The following is a 27333-nucleotide window of genomic DNA, read 5'->3' as shown; positions in this document are numbered from 1 at the left end:
ACAAAGCAGTTTCCAAATTTTAAATGCTAATGTACAACAGGCTATGTTGCAAGACCATATATTTGAGATTCAAGAGATTTCAAATGTCCTAGAGCCACGAAGTTCACTTGGCAACCCTGACAGAAAGTATTGTCACGGTACTGACCCTAGAAAATGTTGGCAGATCATGTTACTGTATACATGGAAATACTGGTCTGAATGAAATGTATCCCACCAAGGGATGTGCCTTTTGCTGCATGAACCTCCTGCATTTTTCAGTAGTCAGCACTGCGCTGCCTCTGGAAATGACAGAGTGTAAAATGTCATGGATTATGATCACCAAATCCTTTGCCTTCATAGAACTTTCTTCAGCTCTGTCACCTTTCTATAATAGAAACATGGCATCTAAAATTAAAACAGATATTTATATGTATGTTGGTACTCGTGTTTACCTGCACATACAGTGTAGCTAGTCAGAATGTGGATTTCTGCAAACTCTGTTAGGAAAAGAAATTAATTATTAAATCAGTGATTTCTATGATGTAACGTGATTTGTGAGTAGCCAGAACAGTGGAAAGTCTTATCTTCCTGAAATCAGGTGGATTCAGTCAACAAGGACTATTTTATTTGCTCAGAGTTTCAAACAGTTTTTTTGGACTACTTTTAAACCAAAAGTTTTATCTAATGATTCTCTCACCAGAGCTCTATCATTGTATTTGCTATTTCAATTGCAACTTCTATCTCCTTGGTGGCCAATGTCCTGACTTTCACATATAAGCACCTCTACTACCTCTACTGTTCCCCTTGCTGAGTTGATGAACCTTGTTTTGAGTGGGGGTACATAACTGTGTTTCTCTACATCCTTGTAGTATTCCGGCTACCTGCTTCCCAGAAAAGGAGTTAAATTATTTCCTAAATTATCAGACATGCTTGAAATTTAGTGAAATACATATTAATATTGATATGTTCTTTTGATTTACATATGTTGAAATGCATTTGGATTGTATATGTGATTTGATTGCATTTTGCAATTAAATTTTAAAGACATTTTAACAGAAAGATATGAAGATCAATGTTTGCATAAATAAAATAAAATAATACACTAAGAATTTAGCTATTGCAACCTAAGGTTCATATAGAAAACATCTACATAATTCATCTGCTTTCAAACAGAGGAATTTTTTTATCTTTTGATTTCTTAAAGACAAGGAAAGTTTTAGTCTTGCTTCCTAAGAACATAAGGTTATATGACTCTGGGTTGTGTATGTGCTTATATGTCTGTGTCTGTTCTCTCTTTCCCCTCCCTGTAATTTGAACCTCTGAGTGAGTTTCAGACAAATTTGAGAAAGGGTCATAGGTCTCCATGTTATTAAGTTCCCGCAACTTTTGTGATAATAGCTAGCTGGATAGGAATAAAAAAAACCCTTAAGTGCCCCAACTAGCAGAAAGGTTGCAGAGCTATTAGATACCACTGTATCCACAAAACGGAGATTCCTTATAAATTCTGACCTCTGATTATAGTAAATACCATCTGATTTATGATTATGACTTATCATTTACCATATGCCACAAAAAGAGAGGAAAACAGTTTTTTACTTAGTCCTTGTACTCATAGGAGTAAGTATTTCATTCTGTAGTCAAAACTCCATTGTAGCAGATTGCATTCAGTCTGATGGAGAATTTGGCACTTCAGCATGTCACACAGTGAAGATGTCCTGACAAGGAAGAAGAGAAAATCTTCCATAAAAACACCCACAATTGGCATTTGGAGAAAATGAAAGGATTTGTCCTTCAATAAGTATAAAAGATAAAGTAGGCAGAAGCCATTTAGAGTTTGTCAGCAAGTTTAAAGATTAAATCAGGTTTGGCGAAGCTGGGATTAGGGAGAAAGAATTTCCTGATGTTTTACATATGTAGCTTGTTTGGTTGGATAAGGGATTAAATCTAATTATATCTTCCTTTTGAGTGTGAAGAATGATAAAGCAAGATTTTATATTATTTAATTAAAATCAATCTCTTTCAAAGGGCTTTGAAAATAGCACATTGATTGTCAGCTCTTACATATGTCACAAGTTAAACTGAAGTATGTTAAATTAAATAAATTGTTTTACTTTACAAAATATTTTGACTGTTTTTGGAGTTCAGAGTTGGCAACAAAATCATGAGCTTAAAGGAGAAAAAAAAAAGTCATTTTAATATTTTGAGGTGCATTTATTTTTCCCAGCTGGAACAGTCCAGACTTCTGAACTTCCGGAAGTTTGAAATTTGCTTTCTAAGAAGCATACTGGATTCTTCTATCTTGTTCCTGATAGCTAACAGATAAGATTTGCTGTGGCAAATTCTCTTCTTGTGAGTGTAGACTGTTGGAATTTAGCAAGCAGTATCCTAGATAAGGCACCAGAAGGAACTGAAGACTCACAATTGTATTGTTGAACAGAGTAAGTTTCTATGAGTAAAGTAAAAGTAACGATACATAAAAACCTTGCATATATTAAGAACAGCTCACACCGGAGATCTTATATCAAATCACTTTAATCAGTAATATAGCAGAAATACTGGTAAGAAAGGGTAAGCTGTTCCTTAACCTTAAACATCATGTCCCTCAAGTGCTTCAGGTATGTTGCTATGCCACATTACAAATCTAAACAACGTCTGCTCTGAAAGACAGGACCTCAAGTCCTGGCAGCTAGAAATTCACATTTAAATAACAGTACAATCCTTTGAGACGTCTGTTACTCTGATATGTGTTGGAGAAAAAGATAACGTGAGACTGAGACCGCATACTGTCCTAAAACATATCTGAGTTTATACTAACACTGGTCTTCTTGCCAAGGATAACTTCTCTTTACTGCATGTCTCCTGCTGCTTTTTCTAATTCTGTGGTTTTAAACTAGAATTTTACTACTTAATATCTTACTCTCTAATGCTGTTGGGCCAGAACGTTGTTCTTTGTTAGCTAGAACCACATTGCTTTAAATGGATTACCTAGCTATAAGAATGAGATGGTTTTATATAAGCCTGCAAAGCACCTTATGTCATTAAAAAATGTTGGCTGCAATATTACAAAAAATGCATAGAGCCCCATATAAAAAAAACCCAAACAACGAAAACCTAATCAACTTGCTAGTTAATCTTTATAGGCCAGATCTCAGCAATAGCAATGTGAAGCTCCTGTTCCTGTTTCAAGTTAAAATTCCATACTGAGGTGAGGTTTGCAGTGGAAGAAAATATCTTTAGTAGATCAGCACATAATTTAGAAAATAATTGGCAAGCTTTTGGCTAGTGAGCTAAGCTTTCAAGTTGTTATAATAATTCTAGCAATTATGTGTAATAACATTAATGATGTCATCTCTATAATAACATTTTTTTGATCCAAAGAGCTCAGCACCTGCATAATCAACCACATGTTGAAGTAAGTTTCTTGTATTTGAATGAATGAACTTGTCTGTATTTACATTTGAATAATCATTACTGGTGTTTTGCTCTGTGATTTATGCACTGTTAAAATGTACATTTGTAGGTTAAGCTCTTCCTGTAGAAGAGGAAGAAGAAGAGATAAAGAGCTACCTAGTGTACAAAAAGCAAGAGGACTTTCAGTTTGATGCCAAAGAGGGAACTGTGAGGATTGACTCTTCCATACACCTTAAATGCGAACTGTATGAAGTCTGTATTGGGTGTTAATTTGGGTGTCAGCCTACCAATATCTGAAGGGAGCCTACAGGAGAGCCGGAGAGGGACTCTTTGTCAGGAAGTGTAGTGACAGGACAAGGGGTAATAGTTTTAAATTGGAAGAGGGGAGATTTAGATTAGATACCAGAAAGAAATTCTTTACTGTGAGGGTGGTGAAGCGCTGGAACAGGTTGCCCAGGGAAGTTGTGGATGCCCCATCCCTGGAAGTGTTCAAGGCCAGGCTGGATGGGGCTTTGAGCAACCTGGTCTAGTGGAGGTGTCCCTGCCCATGGCAGGGGGGTTGGAACTAGATGGTCTTTAAGGTCCCTTCCAACTCTAACCATTCTATGATTCTGTGTTAAGGAATAAAAAGATGTAGGCGAAGAAATTCAAGTAAGTGCCTGCTTTAAGGATACAAATGAGATTTTTTTTTCTGGTGACCTGGTAGTCAAGTGATGAAAGAAGCATAGGGGTACCAGTAGAGTGCATTTTAGATAGTTAGTGCATTGATAGCATTGCAGGTATCAAGGCCCATGTGCGGGCAATCTGGGGGTCAAATGGCTTGTATGCAATGAAGGCTGGAAAGGAAATGCTATTTACCAAGAATGAAGGTTTCAAGTTCAGACCATAAATGTGCCAGTTAGGAGAAGGAAAGGATTTCTGCTTTGATTATACTTAAATGAAGATTGGCTTATGTCCTGGAGGAACTACCCTTAAGAAAGGTAGAAACAGACCTTTGATATATGGGAAAGAATGTTTTCACTGAAAAAAATATGAGCAGAAAAAATGCAGTCCAGCAGAAAAATTAAAAAAATGGTAGAGCATTAAGAACAAAGCATTAAAAACAAATGACGGCGAGGTCAATTTTAGGGACCCTATAAACCATGAAACATATGTAGTAAGTTGGAAAAGAAGTATTGTGCAGAGTCAGAAAAACTATGTAAACTGAGTTGATAAAGAATGATCCAAAGGTCCAAAACTAGCTGATAAGTGGAGAAGGACAGAAAAAGAAGCAAGACCTTTGGATTTAGCCACAAGCCAATCATTAATTTTTTTAGAAGGTCAATGTGAGTAGAGTGACCTTAGCAAAATAAACTGACAAGCATTAGAGCAGAACTAGCATAAAATTAGGGGTTTTTTAAAAATTAAATACATAACAAAAGTGGGTAACTAGGAATTAAGTAGCATCAAGAAAATTCATTTTTAAAACTAAAAAGAACATCCGCATATCCTTTTCAATACAAGAATAGTGTTTGAGGCAATTATGTTACAATTAAGTCCTAACAAACTGAGTTATAAAAAAGTTCTGTAGTTATATGAAACAGGGCAAAGCATGCTTGATATTGTACCAACTAAAATAATTAACTGCTCTGAGAAGTATGTGAATTTGTGAAGGGAGAACTCACACTGTTCTGTTTCTTCTGGGAAGGTGTAGTGATTAATTACCCGGTAGAATAACATATATCTAAGGTGTGTTAAAACTGTAGTGGATTTGCTGTATTCTAGGACTGTAGCTTATGTTTTAGTATACGTTAATGCTGGGGATTTTTTCCTTTCCTGCTGTAGATGTGTGTGCTGAGTTGGCCAGCAGTACCTATGGTCTTACATATAGAAGTAACGTTAAGTATCACGTCTGTTCACAGCCATGTCCCACTGTACTCGCTCTGGTTAGGCATAGGCTGGAGGAGTATTGAACATGGCTGAATCTTAGCCTCTCCTCTTAACTTGAGGGATATTTTAAATATGAGTAGAGTTGATAGGAAACACATTTCTCATTGTAAATTGCAGTTCTGTTGAGATAGTATTTTTGAACATACTTGTGTTGATTTTATCATGGAGAGATTTTGCAGGGGGAAAAAAGTACGCAAGCTAACCATTTTCGATTTTCGTTTTTAAGATGACTTTTCATCATATCGCAGTATGCATTTTGAAGAAGCCAGAATTTGAAATTAAGTTTATTATTGAAGCACCCTTTCAATAACTAAAAAATTATAATCTTTTTAAGCAAATCACAAAATCATTAGGTTATCGTCTAAAAATCTGAAATCTTAACGTATGAGTTGGAAATTTCAGTAAAATTTAATTTCTTTTGTCTACTACAGGCTTAATGAAGAACATGTATATTTGATGACTAAAAATAACTGACTGATGCACTTCAGCATATTTTATACAGAAGAATTTTCATCCTGACTGGAAACCTTCAAAGTCAGATTGCTGCTAAAGAGCCATCTGTGGACGTGAAATCCAGGTATGTCGAAAGAAGCCGTCAGTCAGCTTTGCAGATTGCCTCATCCAGCCCGGCTCCGGGACTCCTTCATCCACCCCTGAACCCGGGGACGCCCCGTCCGCAGCGGCTGCGCACCGGCCCCGGGACGGGATCCGCGCCCCCCCAGCCAATGGGCGGTGCCGGTGCGTGGCGGGACGCTATAAAAACGGCGGGCTGGCCGCACGGTACGCTTACGCCGCCGGCGGAGCTTCCCTGCCAGCAGAGATGCTGCGAGTGCGGTGCTTGCGCGGTGGGAGCCGGGGAGCCGAAGCGGCGCATTACATCGGCTGGCGGGTTGGTGACGCGCAGATCCTGTGCCGAGTTCGGGGGGCTGGGTTTGAGGGTGTTCCGTCGGGAGGAGGTCCTGTGCAGGGGGCTCCGAGCAGTGGTGAGCGGACGGCTACAGGCTTCTTTGACTTACCCATGCATCCTCCCAGTTCAGCAGCACAGTGTTTGGTGACTCCAGTCGCCACTGTCAGTGCTGTGCTCCTGTGTCATTACCTTTCTAAACTGAATGTATTTTGAAAGGCAGATTTAAGCACCTAGTAGGCTGTGAAAAATTTAGAATGGCTGTAACAAAAAGTGTGTTTCTGTTAGTGCTCCAAATAATGTACATTGCTTTGGGATTACAGAGTAAGGCACTTGTGGAGTGAACCATTGCTCTTTGCCTTTTTTAAGGGACACGTAATTTTCATTCTTATTTTTATTTTAAGCTTGGCAGAGTCTTTACAGGATGGGTGCAGCGATCTTTACAGAGCACCCAGGCAGCTACAGCCTCCAAGAACACCTGTGCTGCTGATGACAACAAGGCCACTAGCCCTGTGCCTAAGGACTGTCCTGTTTGCTCGTACAATGAATGGGACCCACTGGAAGAAGTCATTGTGGGAAGAGCTGAAAATGCATGTGTCCCACCTTTTTCTGTGGAGGTTAAGGTAAACAATAAAAAGAACAACCTTAAATAGGAAATAATGCAATTTTTATATATACAATTTGCTTAAGGTTTATGGTGGAGAAGGTGTGGTGTTTAATCTTGAGGCTGCTTCTTTCAAAGTACTTGTTTACATGGCCATATTGGTGGGGAATATGCTTTTTCTTTCTACTTTCAACGGAATTGACTTCTGCTAAAACAGCTAGTAGTAGAATCTCTAATATGTGCAATCTGGTCTAGTGATATAGCCCTAATGCTATCAAAGTGCGCACTCTAGCTTTTGAGATAGCTGGTAGGACTGATGAAGGTTTAATTGGGTTCAGAAGTAGGGTTAACACTTGAAAAAGCTGTAGTTTACTACTTAATAGTCTGAGAAAGATTGAGTTCCATAGCTGTAGACTAGCAGGACCATTCTGTTTAAATAGCTCATGGCAACTCTTACGTGCTCCGGTAAGTATTGTATGGAAACACATACTCCTCTGGTTTTTTAGGGTTTTTCTGTGCTTAAAACTACTGCAGCAACCTAAATAAACCCACGTCTTTGTTCTCTGAAATGCTGTATTTTAGAGCAGGAACACCCAAACAATGGGTTTGCTCTAGATTTTTATTGTGTACTTTACCTTAGACTTTAAAGTTGCTAAGTATGTGTTGTTACCTGCATTCGTGGGGATGATCTTGAATTGTTCTCTTCCAGTGTCACAGTACAGTACTACCAAGGCAGCACATAATCAATGGCTATCACAGAAAAATGAGCTGGCACATTACTGCTGCTGAAAAGACCTTAGTAAAATTTTAAAGGATAGCTTGACAAAGTTGACTGGAAGACCTCAGTTAAAAAGGAAAGGGAATTCTTCTGATCTGGTATTGAAGGAATGGCAAACAAAGATATGAAAAATATGGTTAAAGTGCTAGAAATAGTATAGAGGAAGTTTGGGATGTACTTGTGAAGAAGACTTATTGTCCCCTAGCCCTTTTTATGTTTGTTTGTTTTTTACAATCTGGACTATGACTCTGGGCTACAGTAGTTGGAGGAGTGTGAATGAATTGCTGCAGCTTGGTAGTTCTAATCCCAAGATAGAAGAGTAATCATTTGACTTGTACCAGGACACTTGAGATGATATCTTGGCCTCAGTGAGCTCAATGAAAACTTTACCACTGACTTCATCATGACTTTTATTAACTCCTGGAAAGCTGAAGCTCAGTTACCAACCTCTGGAATGCTGTTTCAGGCACTCCAAAGATATTCTAGCAGCTTCAGAAAAAGAAGCGAATGAGGATTGGCATTTCTAATATACAAGTGTATGTATGCGCATTTATGTACTTAAAACTGCTATAATGAATGTACAGAAAGAGGAAGGAAAAAACACGTCTAACTCTTTTACATTGTAACATTAAACAAGGCAAAATTCTGTTCTCAAGTAGTGGCCAAGGGCTTGCTTTAATGTCAGAAAAAAATACTCTTTCAAATGTCTAACTGCCTGAAGTGTGATGTGCTACACAGAAAGCCTGGTTCTACTGCTTGTTAAGCTATAACTAATCAAATGAGGTCAGAACTTCGCTTTCTGTTACATGAAATATCAAAAGCTAAATGAGGAATGTCAAAGTATAGGATTATCTCTGCAATTCAAATACCTACAACTTGGGGTTAAAGAAAGCTTAGCTTTGCTTTATGTGAACTGCCAAGTGTAAAGGATGCATTGGCCACAACAAGTGATAGTAATAGAGTGTGCCAGCTGAGATGTGGTTTCCTCTCATTTTCTCTGCTTTTGTCTTAAATTTTGCTGTAGAAACTGCAACAGTAACTTTAACTGGGGGAGTTGCTGAATAATCCAAACAGTAGTCCAAATCCTGTCTTGCCAATATCGAAAGATATTAACAGATTCAGTTATTGTTCAAATGTCTATGTGGCTGAAAGGTAAGATGTGTGTGTGTGCGCTGCTCCGGTGGAATACAATAGCCAAAAATGCTCATCACTGTCCCTGTAAGTAGCAATACTGGGGTGGAAGTGTATCCCATGCCTTCTGCCAAGTATGGATGAGGGTCATTGGTTATAAAAACTGCAGTTTAAAACTAGCGATTTTGCGTTGTGTAAGGAAAAATTAAAGCTTTGGACCTGAGATGCTTCAAAAAACCCCACATCTCAAATTACACAATCACAGAATATTTTTGGTTGCATGGGACCTTTGAGATCATCGAGTCCAACCAAAAAAAAAAAAACCCCCACCAAAAAAACCCAAAAAAAAAAACAAAAAAAAAAACAACACAAATCCCAGAACACCAAACGCCAATTATAACAGTTTGGTAAATACTTGCTTTGAGGTATATTTTAAGTTGTGTTTTAGGATTGTATGTGTGTTTATTTACAAAATATTTAAGTGCAGGAAATATGGCTGCATTCAGTACTTTGAGATGTGGTTTTGGTATACACAGGTCTTTGTGCTGTGATGTGGGAAATGATGTGTTTGGCATAAGAAGGGGGAAGGAATGAATTGAATAGGGAGCCCTACATACCTGATGAATATTAACAAGCTGACACTATTGCATATCCTTTTGGGAGCTTAAAATGGGCTATGTAGGTTATGTAGAGGTAAATACACTATTGGGAAACATGGGAAATCTTAACTAGGAGATTAACAACTATATTAATTAGGCAGATGCCCTTTTTTGAATTAGCACTTTGGTAGAAAATATCGTAGTTCGGATGTATTCTTCTGACGCTTAGTCAAACAGATGAGCTTTATAGCTCTGTACTCCACAATGTTTTTCAGTATATTTTGTGAATAATAATGCATTTTTGGTGAAGAGGTATTATTACCACAGATCATATAACTTGAGTGAGAAGCTGGGGGGAATACTGCTGAATTAGGCATAAACCATTTTGATCTGAATTTCTGTTCCAATCTACTAAACTTAATGACTGTCATTACTACCTTTAAGCTACATCTCCAGAGCGTTGACATTGATAGTGTTAATTATTTTCCACAACAAATGTTTAAAATATAAAGCAACTATAGGGAGTAATTCTGCTGTTTCTTGAAGACAGTCTTTTCCTTACAGCACACTGTTAAATTTCTTTCGGAAAAGAAAGTTTTTCTTAAATGCTGCTACAGTTTCTCAGGTACTCTCAGACAGTAGGTTATAAGGTGCATTGAAGAGATTATTTGAAACTCTTTTCTGTGTCCTTGCCATGGTACTTTTCCAAAAGGTCTGAAATGAGTTGTATATGTATGATCAAAGGGTCCTGAAATCTCAACCCTGAATTGGTGTGAAATAGATGTCCCACTCATTAACCTTTTTCCCAGTTTTTCAGAAGGTAGGGAATATGAGAGATGGTATGGTGCTAACCCTTACTCTGTCATAACTTTAAGATTATGCCATCATATTAGTGTAATTTCTCAGGTTTGAAAAAGAGCACTACTAGAGGACACCTGGTGAAGAAGGAAGCTGCACCTGTTAGGAATTAATGATATTAAAATACATCATGGGTGGCTCTGAAAATAACTAGCTTTACTCCTTAGGACACATTCGTCTCATTAGCAGAACAGGTTTCCATAGGAGTGCTAGGCACTTCATATGATCTGCACGTGACTTCTGAACAGCTGGCAAATCTGAGGTGATCAAATTACCCAAGACCTCACTCACAGAAAAAGAGTAAGTTCCTTTGGAAGGATGGAAAGAAGCTTCAGAACTGGAGGAGCAGGATGGCCATGCTGAGACGTTTGCCTGGGCTCTCTATATAAATGTTAAGGATGCCTAAAAGGTTGAATTTTCCTTCTGTCTTACCTCTCTAGCATGAGGACAGATATCGAGAAATAGTAGAGTGGATAGCCTGTATTGTTAGAGGATATCAGGCATGCCTTCAGATGAATGGCCTTGCCTGCTCGGAGCTCACTGACTATATTAGTACAAAATGAACATCTTTACATTGTTTTTGTCCAGAACATTGCTTTATGGAAGGCAGTCAGGACTGCAGTGTCAGGAGATAACCTCATGTTTGGAAGGGCAGGTTCTCCTGCATCCCATTGCTGTCACTTGTGCTGCCTGAATGAGCAGGACTCAGTTTGGTAGAAGTTAGGTCTGACCACTTACTTGCTCACCTGTTCCTGACCCCTTCTGCTGTCTTTCCAGAAGGGCTCCGCATGTTCTTGTTCCTCTGTCATGTTAGTGTTAGCAGAGACCCATCAAAACTGCTGGGTTCACAGATTTATAAATCTGAATGAAATACTTTCAAAGATACACTGAACTGAAGGAGCATCATTTGTTTTGATTATATGTCTGGATTTCCTTAACCATGAGAACTAGGACATTGTTTTGAATTAGCTTTTAATTTGAGAAGACTATCATAGGATTTCAGGAGCAGAGGATTTAGGCCTGTAAATGTTGTACTTGCTTTAACCCAACCCTGACAGGTGAATTTAGTATCTCTTGCATTTTCTAGACTGCTGCTGTACCTGAAGTATGGCCCCTTCTAGCCAACAAGGCATGTTACCTGTACTTGGGATGGCTTTAGAATTCCTGATGTCACCACTGTGACAGTACCGAAGTGAGGTTTTAACAAGATGACTACAGATGTACACATTTTGGAGATGAGCTTAAGGTTGTTTTCACTTAAAAACATGTCTGCTAGCCTTATTAAATAGTAGAGTCTGTTTGCTGTGTTTGGTGTGTTTGTACAGGTCTAGAGTAATAAGGACCAGATCTTTCGTGGCCACTTGGCAATACTAGCCACTAAATACTAGCTGAAGTGTAATATCATCTCTTGGTTTTCATTGGTGATTTGATAAATAATGAGACTTTCTGTAAGGCTATGGCTAAAGAGGGGAAGAGAATTCTAGAAATATTTATTACATTATTTATAATAGTATTTCCATCAGTAGAAACAAATAGTATAAGCTATTGATCCATCTATTTCCAAAAATATGAGGAAATGAAATATCCTGAATCCCATCTAAAAGTCAAACTCAATTTGCAAGTGGGAATGAAATGCGTACTTTTTCCTGCTGTTCCTCAGAGGACTTTTCTTTTTTTTTTTCTTGGGCATCATGCCACATGTACAGTCTGTTAGGAGTACTGAAATTATGTGCTAGCTCAATGAGCCTGCTTAGCACATACAGCTGAAACTTAATTTTGTTACTGTATATAAGTATCTGTGAAGACATCAACCATTCACAACTAGTCTTAACACCAAATTAACATAAGTTTAATGGCTGGACACATGCACGTCACAAAACATCTGAGTGAATCCTTGCCAATGGAATGTATAAACATAGGTAGTAAAGTAAAAAAAAATAAAGACAGCTAAGTACTACTAGGATATGGATTCTCGATCAGGAATAACTGAGCATTTATCTGAAGCATTGATGTTTCTCCCTTCCTTTCCCCCCTTTCCCTCCCCTCCTGCCCCTTTATTTTAGAAGAATTAGCAGGACATTAACAATTCTTAGCAACTCTTCAAAATATTGCCGGAATCAAGTATAAGCTACAGTATGACGTGTTAGGGTCATAACACATACAAAACCATAGAAAGTCAGTGAAAAAAGAACAAGAAACTTCGAACGTTAAGAATTTGTCTTATGCATCTATTTCACTCTACCAAAAAAAATGATGCTTATTCTTTGTTACTTACCTGTCCTTTTGTTTTAGGCCAACACATATGAAAAGTATTGGGGATTTTATCAGAAATTTGGAGGCCAGAGCTTCCCTGAAGAACATGTAAAAAAAGCTATTGCTGAAATTGAAGAGATGTGCAATATTTTGAAAAGAGAAGGTGTAATTGTCAAGAGGCCTGATCGAATTGACTGGTCTGTGAAGTATAAAACACCTGATTTTGAGTCTACAGGTAAATGTTCTTCCATTGTTGAAGACCTTCTCTGTTTAGCTCGTCTTAGACATTTTGGATGTCTAGTCTACCTTCTTGCTTGGAGCAGGATTATTGCCAGTGTTGGATGAAGTCAGTCATGACTGACTTTGGGTAGCTGTGACTTGGAAAATCTCCAGGGATGGAGTTTCTGCCATCTGGTGTGCTAATCTGTTTCAGTGCTGCATGGATTTCCTAATGAAAGATGTTTTCCTAATACCTAACCTGAACTTCCCACACCAGCATCTCTTGCGCAATTCCCTTGCTATGTTGTCAGTACCGCTACCAAGAAGTGTTCATCTGTCATGTTTAATGGCCCTGAAGGTAGCTGTAGACTGTTACTGGTTTGTCTCCTAGTGGCCACATGAAATAAGCTGAGGTCCCTCCACTTCTTCTCCCAAGTCATGTGATGTAAGGCCCCCTGACTGTCTTGATAGCCCTTTGTTGGATCCTAGAGTTGGATCCGTTTTAAACTATGGAGACCAAAACTGAAAACAGTTTTCCAGGAGGTTCTTCACTAGTGTCAAGGAAATTTGAATGTTTTTTTACCTACTGGCCACGTTCCTCCTTGTATAGCACCATATGGCTTTATTTGCAGTTAGGTCACACTAGCTCATACTCAGCTTTGTATCAAGTGTGGTATCCAGGCTTCTTTCATGTTAAATGTGTTCTTAAGTTGTTCTAGTGGAATTCATTAGGGAACAGATAATGTTAAGGGAAAGTCTAATGGAACTGCTTCCTGCACAAGTTTTATGTTCCATCAAATTCCTCTTCTGTGCTACTAGTTTTTAAAAGGATGATATATAAACAAATGAGGTCCACTTGGAAAACTTGCTATCCATCATCGCCTTTTAAAGTCATCCAAGTAATTCATAAGCATTTGTCTGGTTAACTCCCATTAACCAAATTATGAACTGATGGCTTTGTAGCAAAAGTTGCACGTGTTTTGAACAAAAAAATGTCACTTTGAAAACTTACTGAAGAGTGTAAGGACTTCAAATTATGTGCTGGTTTCCTGACTTTGCTAAAGATGTTTTTTGCCATTCTTATGGATAGAAGTAATGGTAAAAAAGGAGGGTGAAAAGTGAATAAACTGAAGGAGTTAAGAAAAGCATATTTGTCTGATAGGTTAATGGCCTTTTTCCTTTCAGGTATGTATGCTGCCATGCCAAGAGACATCCTGTTGGTGGTGGGAAATGAAATTATTGAAGCGCCTATGGCTTGGCGTGCTCGATTTTTTGAGTACAGAGCATATAGACGAATAATCAAAGATTATTTCAATTGTGGTGCTAAGTGGACAACTGCCCCCAAACCCACAATGGCAGATGAACTCTATGATCAGGTATTGTTCTCGTTTTGCTTCAGAACTCCAGTTCTGGTTATACAGAATTTTGTTGATAGTTTCAACATGGTATCTAGGTTTCATAAAATTGGGGCAGGAGGGAGAACAAAACAACTCTGGAAATCTGTGGTATTTCTAGTGGTATGCAAATATTCTGTAGCCTTTCCAACTGAAACTGAGTGTGTGCGGGAATAAAAAAGAGGAGGTCGTGTCTATTAAATTCAAGTCTGCTTTGAATTGTTTTGATTACTGGCTGTAACTTAGCACTACTGAAGAGGAAGGAATGCTAGAAGGACATCACAAAGGCTACTTTATAGAATTAAGATTCCCTTAGAATGCCTCTATGTCTTGAGTGTATCAGGAAAGTGCAAAAGTATGTATATTTCGCCACAGAAAAAACCTCATAATCCTTGTTTTGCATGATGATTAGTATTTTGAAGTGGAGGATCTAAACTGAGTATTTACCTTCCAAATATTTTAAGTGAATATTTTTTTTTTTTTTGTAATAATTTTGACTCAATTTTGGTAGCTTCTTGTAGGCCTCTAAATGCATTAGGACCTTGGTAAGAGCATCTACAATAAGCACAGTAAAACTAGTGGAATGATTATAAATTTCTGGGAATAGTGACGTTTTATCAATAATGCAAAGAGGTCTTTGTTAAACAAAATTACCTTAGAGTAATCTGTCAGAAAACTTGTAGAGCCTGTTCTAAAGCATAGAAACTGCTTATCCAGTAGTTCTTGTTTGTGCTGGTTTTTACACCTCACTTGTTCTTGCATTGTTTCATTCTAAAATATATTTAAAATGATCCTGAAGATCTACCTTCTAGTTTGAAGTACTGCTCCATTCTAAAATGTGGAAAAAGTAGGGAGTCCGCCTTTGTTAGGAAATAGCTTGTATACCAGTATTTCTGTCACTGTGATTTGTTGTACTGATAGTTAAAGTCCAATGGTAATGGATACTTTTCATCCAGAACTCCAAATATTATAGAGACAGTGGCTCTGAAGAGCAATTAACTTCCTGATATAAGTATTGTCTCTTACCTTATCACCTATTCTTGAATGTGCTTAAAACCTTTCACTTAAACTTCCCCATTTATGCTTTCTTTTCTTATTCTAGTACAAGTAAACCAAGCCATCTCTGAGGAACATAGTAGCTAGCAGTATAAACATATTTTCTTAAGTTCAAAATACTTTTCAGTAGCAAACAGTTTGAACACTTTCACTTACCATCTCCTTTTTCTATAACTAGAATTATCCAATCCACTCTGTTGAAGACAGGCATAAACTGGCTGCTCAGGGAAAATTTGTAACTACAGAATTTGAGCCATGCTTTGATGCTGCTGACTTCATTAGAGCTGGAAGAGATATCTTTGTACAAAGGAGCCAGGTAAACAAAGGTTTCTTCTAACAGTTTCGGTATCTATCTTAATGATTGATACTTGCATTTATGTCGTCTTAAATTCCTGAACAGCATTAAAATAAGAGTGTTTACAAAAGAAGTTGCTATTTATAGAATGTCTGGTATACAGTATGAGACTGTCTTACAGCTAAGGAGGTAGCTAAAGGCACGAGCTTGTATTATTTTGGCTTTAAGTATTTATTTGAATAAAATCTTAGGCAAACTAAGCTTTGATGCAGTTTATATTCTAGCCTAGTGAAACTTATTTTGTCCTGTTTTCAGGTTACAAATTACATGGGCATTGAATGGATGAGGCGACATCTTGCACCAGACTATAGAGTGCATATAATATCCTTCAAGGATCCTAACCCTATGCACATTGATGCTACTTTTAATATTATTGGACCTGGTCTTGTGCTTTCTAACCCAGACCGTCCCTGCCATCAGGTAAGAGTGTAGCAGAAGGCAAAGTGTTTTGTGTTTGAAAAATGACTCAGCTCGATTAGGTCCCTGCTGGATAATTGCTAATCCACAAGTTTATTTTGTATATACACTTGAATAATATTAAATTATTAAATTGAAATAGCACTCAGACAGTTGTTCAGGAACTTATAGATGTATTTGCATCTTGACTCTAGAACTTTCTCATTGGTGCAATGAACACTGTTCTCCCGCAGTTTTCTGCTATTGCTCTTTATGCTTACTTATTGTGAGGCTAGGCTGATGTGGTGTTTCTTCCTATGTACATAGTTTACATATGATGGAAGCAATCTATTTTGTAAGTGTAGTATCAAAGCAAATACAAAGGATATACTACTTATCTGAACACTTCCACTACTTAAATATATTAATTTTATCCAAGGAAAAATTGAGGGGTTTCTGCTGCTCAGATAAATAATCACCCTTTTTAATTCCTATTTTGGAAGCCTCTCCTTTGGTATTGTTAACTGTATCAATGACAGGAGGCTGGTAATTGCTCAGGCATTCAGCTTGTAACTGAGCAGGAAATACTTTTTGGAGAGTAGGAAAGAGGGAGACATGGTTCAGTATCTAAAACCTACTTCACTCTGAGAAAAAGCTGATATTGCTGAACAGTGCAATCGGATCAGAAAGCGTTCCAGAGAGTATGAGCTCATGTTACAGACATGTTACCTATACTGTCAAGTGCTTGAGGATTTTTGGAGGACCCCCATGATTTCAGAAGCTGTACAACCACATGGGAATAGCAGAGCCGATACTCAATCACTGGGCTAGAGCTGTGTGCAGCAGAGATTACGGAACCATGTGCACAGCATAGCTCTTAGAGGCAATATTAGTCTCTACTCAGCAAGTGGCTTCAATGCAAATGGTTCCATTGAATTACTGCTTCTTGTAATATCCATTATGAGAATATAATTTTTAAAACAATCAGTCTTTTCCTCCCCTCTTCCCTTCCCCCATTTTTCATAATCTTACTTGCAAGAGAAGGCTCTTGGTCTCGTTGTGTTAAACCCATGTGCTGGGACTCTTTTAATGGAAAACTGCTGTCTGTGTAGATGGAAAAGATAGATGCAGCTTTCTTTTGTAAAAACTGATTTGGCAGTTCTGGATGACTGGGAAGTGGGGGCAGGGGTGCAGGTGAAAGAAGGCTGTTCTTAAAAATTCCAGCAGGCCAGGCTAGTTAGTGAGTTTTCAGAATGGGAGCTCCCCCTCCTGGTAACACTTGAATAAAGAGCTGTTCCAAGTATTCAGACAACGAAGTTGAAAATTATCCTCCTCTTATTTTTAACTTGGCTGTGTAATTTGGAGACATAAATAATTCCCTAGGATGCCTTTATCTTGTTCTCTTTGTTAAATAAACCACATATTAAGTTTCTTATTAAGCATGCTGCAGACATAATTTTATGTGATGTTTTTGGTAGGTGTGGTTCTACAAATGGCAGTATAATCATATCAATGGCTTTTACAGTCATATGGGGAAGAAAAAATACAAATAATAAAGAATTAAATACTTCTGTGCTGTTATTAATATCTTTACTTCACAGGCTCCACATTGCATGTGTTACCTTTTGTCTTCGACATATCTTAGTATACCTAGCATATATAAAAACAGTAGAAACAAATGCTAGTGGTATGCAAAGCTTGAAAAGGCTTTCAAAAAATGCTTGTATGAAAACTGGATTTGTAGATGGAACTTTAATGGGGGCAAGAGTAGTAAACAGAGGGAAGGGGATGTCATGTATTTTGAAGAAGCCTGCGAAAATGTGGCATAGGTTGGACAACGTAATGTGATACTTTAAGAATCTTGGTTAGAATCTAATTAAATTGCTCTTTCAGATTGAGCTCTTCAAGAAAGCAGGCTGGACTGTGATTCGCCCCCCAGTGCCACTCATCCCAGATGGTATATTCACTATTTAATTTCTAAGAATTTTAAGAGTATTAATATACGGTGACATTGGTACAGTGGAAGGTTCATTCTCATGTGTTTAGATCACCCACTGTGGATGTCTTCCAAATGGCTCTCCATGAATGTCCTAATGCTGGATGAAAAACGTGTGATGGTGGATGCCAATGAGACATCAATTCAGAAGATGTTTGAAAATCTGGGTATGTCCTCATGTATTTCAGCATATACTTAAAACGAAATGATCATGATACCAGCTATGCACATCAGGATGAATGAAGGTTTTGCTTAAAGTAGTCAAAGCAGTCAGCACTGGAAAAGGTACTCAAACAATTGGATTAGCAAATAGGAATCATTCAGTGATTTCTCTCCTGAATATTTGAGTCACATGAATACAGATACAGGCTTCTTACGTCTTGTGCTCCCTACAGCTTGCAGCAAATAAAGGTATGAGTAGCAATTAAAGTTACTGCTAGCATGCTTTTGAATGAGCTTTTTAAATATATAACTGTCTGTTCAGTTTGGAGGTTAAAGTCGGTCTTGGAGAGGTTGAGTGTGCATATTGCTGAGTGATATAAAGCTGGCTATCACTCGTTGCCAAAATGCTTCAGATTTGTCTAGTTTTAAACTCATTGTACTTTAAACTGTCAAATTAAGACCACATAACCAGGCACTTTTGCTCATTTGTGGAAAAATCTCAGTCCTGTGAGATGTAACCTCGTGACAGGGTAGAATTCCTTTAGGTATGCAGTGGCAGGAGAACTGTAATTGAATATAAAACCTGAAAGTCTTATGCACATCTCACTGCAAAGACAAATAATATGGACTTAATCTGAACTTGTGCAGTTAATCCAACTGCTTCCATCATGCTGGGAGGGAAAGATGTAGGTAGATCTATTTATGGCTCATAGTTGGTTAGTAGGATGGTGGCCAGATTGCTTGGTGCTACAGCCAGCTGACTATTGCTGCAGGATAAGTACATGGTGATGTAAAAGCTGACAGGGTAGAAAGAAGACTGGTGGGTAAATGAGAAGTCAAGAGAAGTGAGAGACCATTGATTGTAGAGTAAAAGGTAATACTGCCCAGTAGCAGAAGACTCCTTTAAAGGGGGAAGGATGATGGGAAGGAGAGAATGATCCAAAGGTGGAAGATAGCAACTCTGAACCTAGAAGAAGGGTTAGTGCCATGGATGTGAGTGTGCTTATTGAAGCTTCCCTCAAATCTGAGATGATTGCAGGTGAGAACCATGCTTTAATCTGATTGTAAAAACTGGCTGTACAACCTTTAGTGAATCACTTAGCTTTTCAATCTTAGATTGTTTTAATTCTCTGCATGACCAAGGAGCTGAGGATTTATAAAAGCTTGAAAGTACTTAAAAAATGAGGCTATTAATGCTAATCATGACATATCTTTCACACTTGAACTTCAGAGTCTGTGTGAGTTCTAAATAAACTCCTGTAGTCAGTAAGTTCCTAGAACTGAGATGGGTCTACTGGGAACAAAACTATTGCTGACCTAGATGATGGATTATACTGAGCTGCTCCTGAGAGTACCAAGAAGCAAAAAGGCAAACTTCGTAACAGAAAAGTCTTCTGATCCTGATCCATCTGTCAGGACTTTCTATAAACTGAGCCACAGCTGAAACATCAGATCTGAAAAGAAGTGGGAGGAAGCTTAACTTGGGTAGTAAGTATAACAGCTTCTTTCCCCTTTCAGAGAAAGAGGGACTCGGAGCTCTGTACTTTGAATGCTGCTTCTTTTGAAAGACACTGGAAAGAGCACATTCAGTGTCTTAAGTATAAATCCTCACACAGGTTTACATAAATGGCCTGGTCATATATTGTAGCAGAATTTCAGCTAATTCTTCACATACCACAAAAACTGAATTTTTCTTTTTATTGCTGGCACATCATAACACATCAAACACCAGCTGTGCTCCAGGCACTTGTATATTCCTGAGGGTATCACTGGAATAAACAAGTCGACTATATTCCTGGCTTGTTCTCTGCCTAGAATTTGGGAAAATAAATTCTTAACAAATGAGTAGGAAGTACTTTCTGTACTTGCATCTAGCCATATGATCTGATAAAGCATTATCTAATGTTCTGATCAAAGCATATCACATGAATTTGAGATCTTGATTTTAAAGTATGCAATCTATGTTTCTTGCAGGCATTTCTACAATTAAAGTGAATATTCGCCATGCCAATTCATTGGGAGGTGGTTTCCATTGCTGGACATGTGATATCCGCCGCCGTGGTACCCTGCAATCTTATTTTGACTAATTATGAGCCAGATAGGTGGCAATGGTTCAGCTTCTAAAATAAGCATAAGAAATGAACAAATTAATTTGACTTCTGTTAAAACAACTCTATGAGCTCTAGTGCTTGATCAGTGGTGTCCTTACAGTGGTCTGGTAAATGATTTATTCTTACATACTCTTCATTTGAAAGACATCCTTCATCTGTTAAGCCTTTTCACGTTGGCTTTGAATGTAAAAACTTGACAAGATAACTAAAAGGTCTTGCTAGAATAGCTTGGCCACTAATATTGGACATCTACCTCTGTCTGGTTACTCTATCAAATAGGCAGCTTGATATGTTAAACTTGAGTAAACTTTTCTTATTCCTTTTAATCAGTCTATTGTTCTAATATATTTGTGTTTAATGAGGTTAAAATAGACACAACTGTACAGATCTGTTACGGAACCAAGTAATTTTGTTTTTTCGTGTTGAGCCATACAGATATTTACAGAGAACCTCCAGTATGATTTAAGACATGTTCACTTACTTGCCATGTCTTCCTGCATTTTTCTTCTGATGCATGGCATGCATATGAATACTTTTTTTATACTGCTTTTTGTATTGCTGAAATTAGTTTTTATTTAACTTTTAAGTGTACAACTGACAGCTAGTATTCTGCTTGTACAGGTTTCACTCTGAATTGTTTACATAACTTAAAAGAAAAAAGCACAAAACCAAAAAAAAAAACCCAACCAACAACAACCCCCCTCTAATCCAAAACCACTGACCTCTTACAATCTCTTCTTCCTCCAGCTGTAGCAGATACAGAAAGATGTATCAAACATGCCAGATGCTGTGAAGGAATTTGAGTATTGATTACTGAATATGTACTTCTTATGCTAATAAAGTTTTTTTTGTTTGCATGGAATGTCTGGATGGGTACATATTTGTAGAATACAGATGGAAATACAAAATACATGTGGATTATTTTTTTTTCTGTAAAATGTGTAACATCTTAAGCACTTGTACAATGCAGAAAATCCTTGTACTGTATTGTTCATGTATGTTTCTGCTTCTGTTTTCACAGAAGTATGACTGGTGGGGGAAAGTAACACTAATAGATGTTTCTTACCAGAGTGTGAGGAATCTATTTAAAGTCAGACAATGCAGTGCACCTTGACAAAAGATATCAGGCATAACATGCTCACATATAAACCATATTTTACCCAGAGTTGGAAAGGACTAAAGAGAGTTATGTCAACAATCTTAGAATGCTTTAAGATATGCCAGACTGGAAGAGGTAATGAGACAGCTGCCAGCACTTGACCATGTATAGGTGGTCCTCCTTTTCCCTTTAAAATCAAGCCTTTTTAGACAATGGAAATTCATCTGACTCTTCCTGTAACTAAGCTTTACTTTCCAGTATTGACAGTGGAGCTGGACAGCTGTGTAGATGAGTATGCACAGCAGGTCATCTTTCCCATTGTTCTGCATCTGCATGCTGTAGTGCTGAAATGATGTCTGTGTGTTTGTGCTTGGCATAAGATATCACAAGGTACAGTTGAACCATTAAACACTCTGGCCAAATGCTGATTAGTAGCAGACACATGCACTCCCTGATACCTCCAGGATCAAGGAGACTCTATTTTCATATAGTCTTATGCACGACCCCTTCTTGACAGGGCAGTGGGGCTTTATATGAACATTACAAATTCTCTGACTTCCTCTCAGTGTACTCTTCTGAAGCAATTGTGGTATGAGACCATTACAATTTCTTTTTTCCCCCTACATACACGATTGACCCCCAATGATGCAAGTGCTGCATGTGACATGACCTTAATGTCCCTTTCTCTGGAAAACATGCTGCTGTCTGCTCTGACGTGATGAGTCATTTATTTCTTGTTCTTCAGAGCAATAGGAGAGGAAGGACTGGTGGGGATGTCTGCCTGTTTATTATTTATGTTATAATGAAGGTGGTGTTGCTTCAGAAATACCATAGACTGGAGATTTTGACATCACAGGGAAACACTCAAGACACATTTAGCTTCAGCATTAGACTAGTAGCTTAAGTTTAGTTCCCAACAAATGCCCAAACTAAAGTTTTTCAGTTACTGCCATTCATACGCTATTCTGATTTGTAGTGTTGAATTTCACAGCATGGGTATCAAATCGTGAGCATGATTGAAAAATTATAAAGAACCCTGGGTAGTTGTTTATACCTGTCTGAGAGAAATGCAAAAAGCAAACAGCAGAAAATCCAACAAGGACTGTAATTCACCCTTTGTGTTAAATTAATTTTTTTCAGTTTGAGGAGAAAAATGCTAGAATTCTTTTTTAGCGTTTTCTGTTCTGTATGGATTCTCACCTCTGTGATTCTCAGGCTTTGTTGCTTGTAGGCTCTTTCTTTTTAGGCATGTGATGCACTTCCATGGAACTATGTACTCTTTGAATCTACTCAACACTTACGTGTTTTCCTAGGGTTTTAAAGAAAGTGTAGTAATTATTACTTTGATGACACATCCACAAGCTGTAATGCTGGCACAAAGCTGTCTTTACAGCAGGCCTGTCTCTTAGATTTTTTTCTTCAGTTCATTTTAGGAAGCTGAAATAACCAACCCAACCAAACCAAAGTAGTGACTAGGAAGCTTAAGCTTCTAGTTTAACAGGAAAGCAATGTTTTTACTATGCTTTCCTATTTAGACCATGAGAAAAAAAATATTTCAAGGTTTCTAATGTCATAGTTTAGCCTTCATATTTGTAATACTTGTTTGAAAAGCAGCTTCAAGAATTAATATCACTTTTTTTTCATAACCAGGAATTTTGTTGTTTTACTTAAGTGAAGTTAATACACAGGTTAGCTGGAATTGCTCCCTTTCTTTTCCAGTCATAAAAGAAATTCCACTTAGAAAAAGATATTACCCAGCACCAAATTTAGGTGACAAAACTCTGACTTTATAAACATTTCAGCCTTTTCCCAGCTTTTTTGCTTATCCCACTTTTTTAAATCTTTAACTGTGCACACAGTACCAAGTCTTTCAACCTGGAAACCACTAGTATGCTTCTGAAGTTGTTTGGTTTTTTTTCTGCCAGTAATAAAGTTCTTTTACCTAATCCATGGAAGTTTGGGAATAGGCTTGTCTCTTAAATCATCTTTCTTTCAACAAGTCATCTTTCTTTCTTTCAAGGCAGGGGAGTTGTTCCATATAAGCAGAAGCTTTCTGTTCACTTTCAGTAGTAGTTCAGAATACGGATTGGAGAGACACACTAGCAGAAATGCAATTACATAAGGAAGTGTTACTACCATCATTTTGGGACAGAGGATCTGGTTGGAGTGAATATTTTTGAGACCTCAGATCTGACTCCTTCACTGACCTTAAATTGGTCAGCCAAACAGTTTCCACGTAAGCTGAAAGGGAACCACGCTACTCCATGAGGTATAGTGATGGTTAAACAATAAATGCCTGGAAACTGCTCCAGCATAAAAAAATGCTGAAGGCTATTTGGGAACCTTGTGGGATCCTGTGTAAGTCCAGCAGCACAAGACCAGGGAGGATGAAGTTTGTATCTCTTCAGGAACTGCAATATTTTCCCACCAGTGTAGAGAGTATGAGAATTTATTCACAGGTATGTTTACAAATGTCCCTGGGGTGGATATGCAAGTCTGTATTACCAAATGTAAAATTACCATGTCTCACAATTTCTTCTGTCCTATCAGTGTTATTTGGAGATACGGTTCTGTGGCTATAGGAGAGGATTTATGAAGTGGACAATGCGATGATAAAAAAAGTTCAAAGGTGAATTTTAAAGCTCTAGCAGGCTTGCTTTATAATGGAAGGACTTGAAAAGTGCTGATGAGAAGCAACATTTTCCCCAGTAACCCATTTAAGAGGGAGTGATACAGAGACAGCAAAACCTTTAGAGGGATGATGAAGGGAACATGATATATAATATTGTTATGGTGGATGCCACCCCATAATACATATAATCTTCTGAGTTATTTTTATTCTTTCAGAGAGGGAGGTCGGGCCGTGTCACAGTTGGTTTTGGTTAGACAAGACCCTGGAAATAGGAATCTACAGTGAGAAACAGAAGGGCTTGGTTTCTGCTTTGATATCTAATTACAAGCAATTTTTGAGGCCAAATTACATGTGGGCAACAGGATACTATTGGCTGGAGAAAGCAGGCATGATGGCGTTTGACCACCTCTGTTCCAGGCTGCAATTTATATGTAAATAAAGCAAATTAAACGTGGCCTGGACTTGATTTCTCCATAATTTGTTTTTCACTGGCTGAGAAGGCCTTAAATACTTGCTATTTCATGGCAGAAGGTCAGCTTCAGCTTTCAAGACAGCACCATCAAAAGAAGCAGCAGAATCACAGACCTGACTGGGAGGCCTAAACCAATGCGTCAGAGGTGTAAAGAAAGGTGGCAAATCAGTTCCCTGATCTACAGAAAGTTTTTCAGGGTGGGCTTAGCTCAGCTGCAGGGAATTAGCTAACGACTCTCTGGGCGGGGGCCCCGGCGAGCTAGGATTTTCCTTCCATTTTGCTCCTGAAACTCAGCTGTAGTAAGTTCACTGGTTACAAGAAGGCATGTGTATTTGCATGGATGCCTGTAATAAAGATTGTTCATGTCAGTATTTTAGATAAGATACAATTCTTAATGTACCAGCAGCAAACCAGAGAGGATGTGGAAAGAAGGTAAAGTCTTTGAGGTGGGGATAGCCTCCTGCTGTGTATCCGTAGTTCATACTTGGGAATGCAAAGTGCCGATATGGTACAAAGTAGGGGAAGGAAGGGTTTTTTTCCTTTCCCTACTTAGTGGGCAGAAGGGAAAGAATTGTTTTCTCCAGTCAGTTGCTTTGGGCTGTGTCTGTGCCAGCAGAAAATGGTTGTTTCTTGTTTTAGTATCTCCTGAATGTTTATGTTGTCTCACTTAAAGTGTTATCTTTTGGATCCATTTTTGGGCATCCATAAGATTAATAACCCAGACTGCGAAGCTTGGTGGACAGTTCTTCAGCTGCAATGTTAATGCTTAAGAAGGTTAGGCTGATGTTTACGTGCCTCCATATAAAATTGGTCTTGGTTTTAGATCAAAAAGCCCCCTGTGGAAAAGAACTTTTTCTCTAGTTTTATGCAGTGCTGGTGGAAATTAGGTTGTTGGATCCTCAGATATTTCTGCTAGTCAAAGATGTTGCTAGAGTTGGATTTCCTGTTCCAGCCTCCCAGACTGGCTGAGGCTCTTTATTCCTGCTAGGGAGAGAACCCAGAGCGTTTAGCTGTGCTGAAACTGTCAGGATGCCCCTCAGCCTCTGGCATTTGTCGCTTCCCAAGAGGGTCTGCTTCTGCTTGAGCATTCTTGGAGCTTAATTAAGCAGGCAGGAAATAGCTTTATGATAATGAATGATGTCCCAACTTAGTGGTTCATTCATTAGTTTACAGCAAGTTGTCACGATTTGTGAGTTAATGAAGTCAGATGTATGAATGAGAAACAGAACCTTCCAGTTTCTTACTGCTATGTTATTTTCATAAGCTTAGTAGTGTGATGAATTGGGCAGCCCCACAAAAAAATAGACTAGGAAATCCAGTGCATGCTCTGTAACAGCTTACATCATCGCATACATAAGTCCATGGGACCTGACAAGATACATCCCAGAGCCCTGAGGGGATTGGCTGATGTAGTTGCCAAGCCACTCTCTGTGATATTTGAAAAGTCATGGCAGTCAGGTGAAGTCCCCAGTGACTGGAAAAAGGGAAACATTGCACCCATTTATAAAAAGGGTAGAAAGGAGGATCCTGGGAACTACTGCCCTGTCAGCCTCACCTCTGTGCCTGGGAAGATCAGGGAGAAGATCCTCCTAGCAGCTACCGTAAGGCAGATGGAGGACAGGGAGGTGATTCAAGACAGCCAGCATGGCTTCACCAAGGGCAAGTCCTGCCTGACTGTCCCAGACCATGACACTGATGAACCTAGTGGCCTTCTACGATGGAGTGACTACATCAGTGACAAAGAGCTACAGCAGTCATCTGTCTGGAATTCCGTAAGGTCTTTGACACGGTCCCCTACAACATCCTTCTCTCTAAACTGGAGAGGTATGGATATGATGGGTAGACTGTTGGGTGGATGAGGAATTGGCTGGATGGTCACATCCAGAGGGTAGTGGTCAATGGCTCGATGTCCAGATGGAGATCAGTAACAAGTGGTGTCCCTTAGGGGTCCATATTGGGACCAGTGCTGTTTAATGTCTTCATCAATGATATAGACAGTGGGATTGAGTGCAGCCTCAGCAAGTTTGTGGACACTACCAAGCTGAGTGTGTGGTTGACATGCCTGAGGGATGGGATGCCATCCAGAGGGACCTGGACAGGCTTGAGAAATGGGCCCATGTGAACCTCATGAAGTTCAACAAGGCCAAGTGCAGGGACCTGCAGGGACAGGACAACCCCTGGTATTGATACAGGCTGGGGAATGAAGGGAATGAAAGCAGCCCTGCCAAGAAGGACTTGAGGGTACTGGTGGATGAAAAGCTGGACATGAGCTGGCAATGTGCACTCGCAGCCCAGAAGGCCAACCTTATTCTGGGCTGCATCAAAAGAAGCGTGGCCAGCAGGTTGAGGGAGATGATTCTGTCCCTCTACTCTACTCTGCTGAGACCCCACTGGGAGTGCTGCATGCAGTTCTGGAGCCCCCAGCACAGGAAAAACATGGACCTGTTGGAGTCGGTCCAGAGGAGGCCACAAAAATGCTCACATGGGTGGAGCACCTTTCCTATGAGGACAACTCCTGGAGAAGAAAAGGCTCTGGGGAGACCTTATTGCAGCCTTTCAGTACTTAAACGGGGCTTATAAGAAAGATGGGGACAAACTTTTTAGCAGGGCCTGTTGTGATAGGACAAGGGGTAATGGCTTTAAACTAAGAGAGGGTAGATTTAGACTAGATATAAGGGAGGATTTGTTTTTTACTCTGAGGGTGGTGAAACATTTGAACAGGTTGCCCAGAGAGGTGGTAGATGCCCCAGCCCTGGAAACATTCAAGGTCAGCTTGGATGGGTCTCTGAGCGACCTGATCTAGTTGAAGATGTCCCAGTTCATTGCAGGGGGGTTGGACTAGATGACCTTTAAAGGTCCCTTCCAACCCAAACTATTCTACGATCTCCCTGCTCCCTCTGTGTCTTGCAGGACAAGAATGAAGGGGAGGCTATTTGGCTGAGACCCAGACAGGGTAACATGAATGAATCCCAGCTGACAGGGATAAGCAGGAGGA

At 38.9% G+C, this 27333-nt stretch overlaps 1 protein-coding gene across 1 annotated transcript; it reads left to right on the top strand.

The window, feature by feature from the left end:
* Nucleotides 1-6112: 6112 nt before the first annotated feature.
* GATM (glycine amidinotransferase) lies at nucleotides 6113-23178 on the top strand. Its single transcript, XM_074155693.1, has 9 exons — nucleotides 6113-6208; nucleotides 6628-6846; nucleotides 12486-12681; nucleotides 13851-14041; nucleotides 15294-15431; nucleotides 15726-15890; nucleotides 17760-17823; nucleotides 17913-18029; nucleotides 19999-23178. Exons 1-9 carry the CDS (start codon nucleotides 6140-6142, stop codon nucleotides 20109-20111), a joined length of 1272 nt encoding a protein of 423 aa, XP_074011794.1. The 5' UTR covers nucleotides 6113-6139; the 3' UTR covers nucleotides 20112-23178.
* The last annotated feature ends 4155 nt before the right edge of the window (nucleotides 23179-27333 follow it).

This window comes from Numenius arquata, chromosome 11 (genome assembly GCF_964106895.1).
Source record: "Numenius arquata chromosome 11, bNumArq3.hap1.1, whole genome shotgun sequence".
Classification (NCBI taxonomy): Eukaryota; Metazoa; Chordata; class Aves; order Charadriiformes; family Scolopacidae; genus Numenius; species Numenius arquata.
This window is presented reverse-complemented; position numbering and strand designations above follow the sequence as displayed.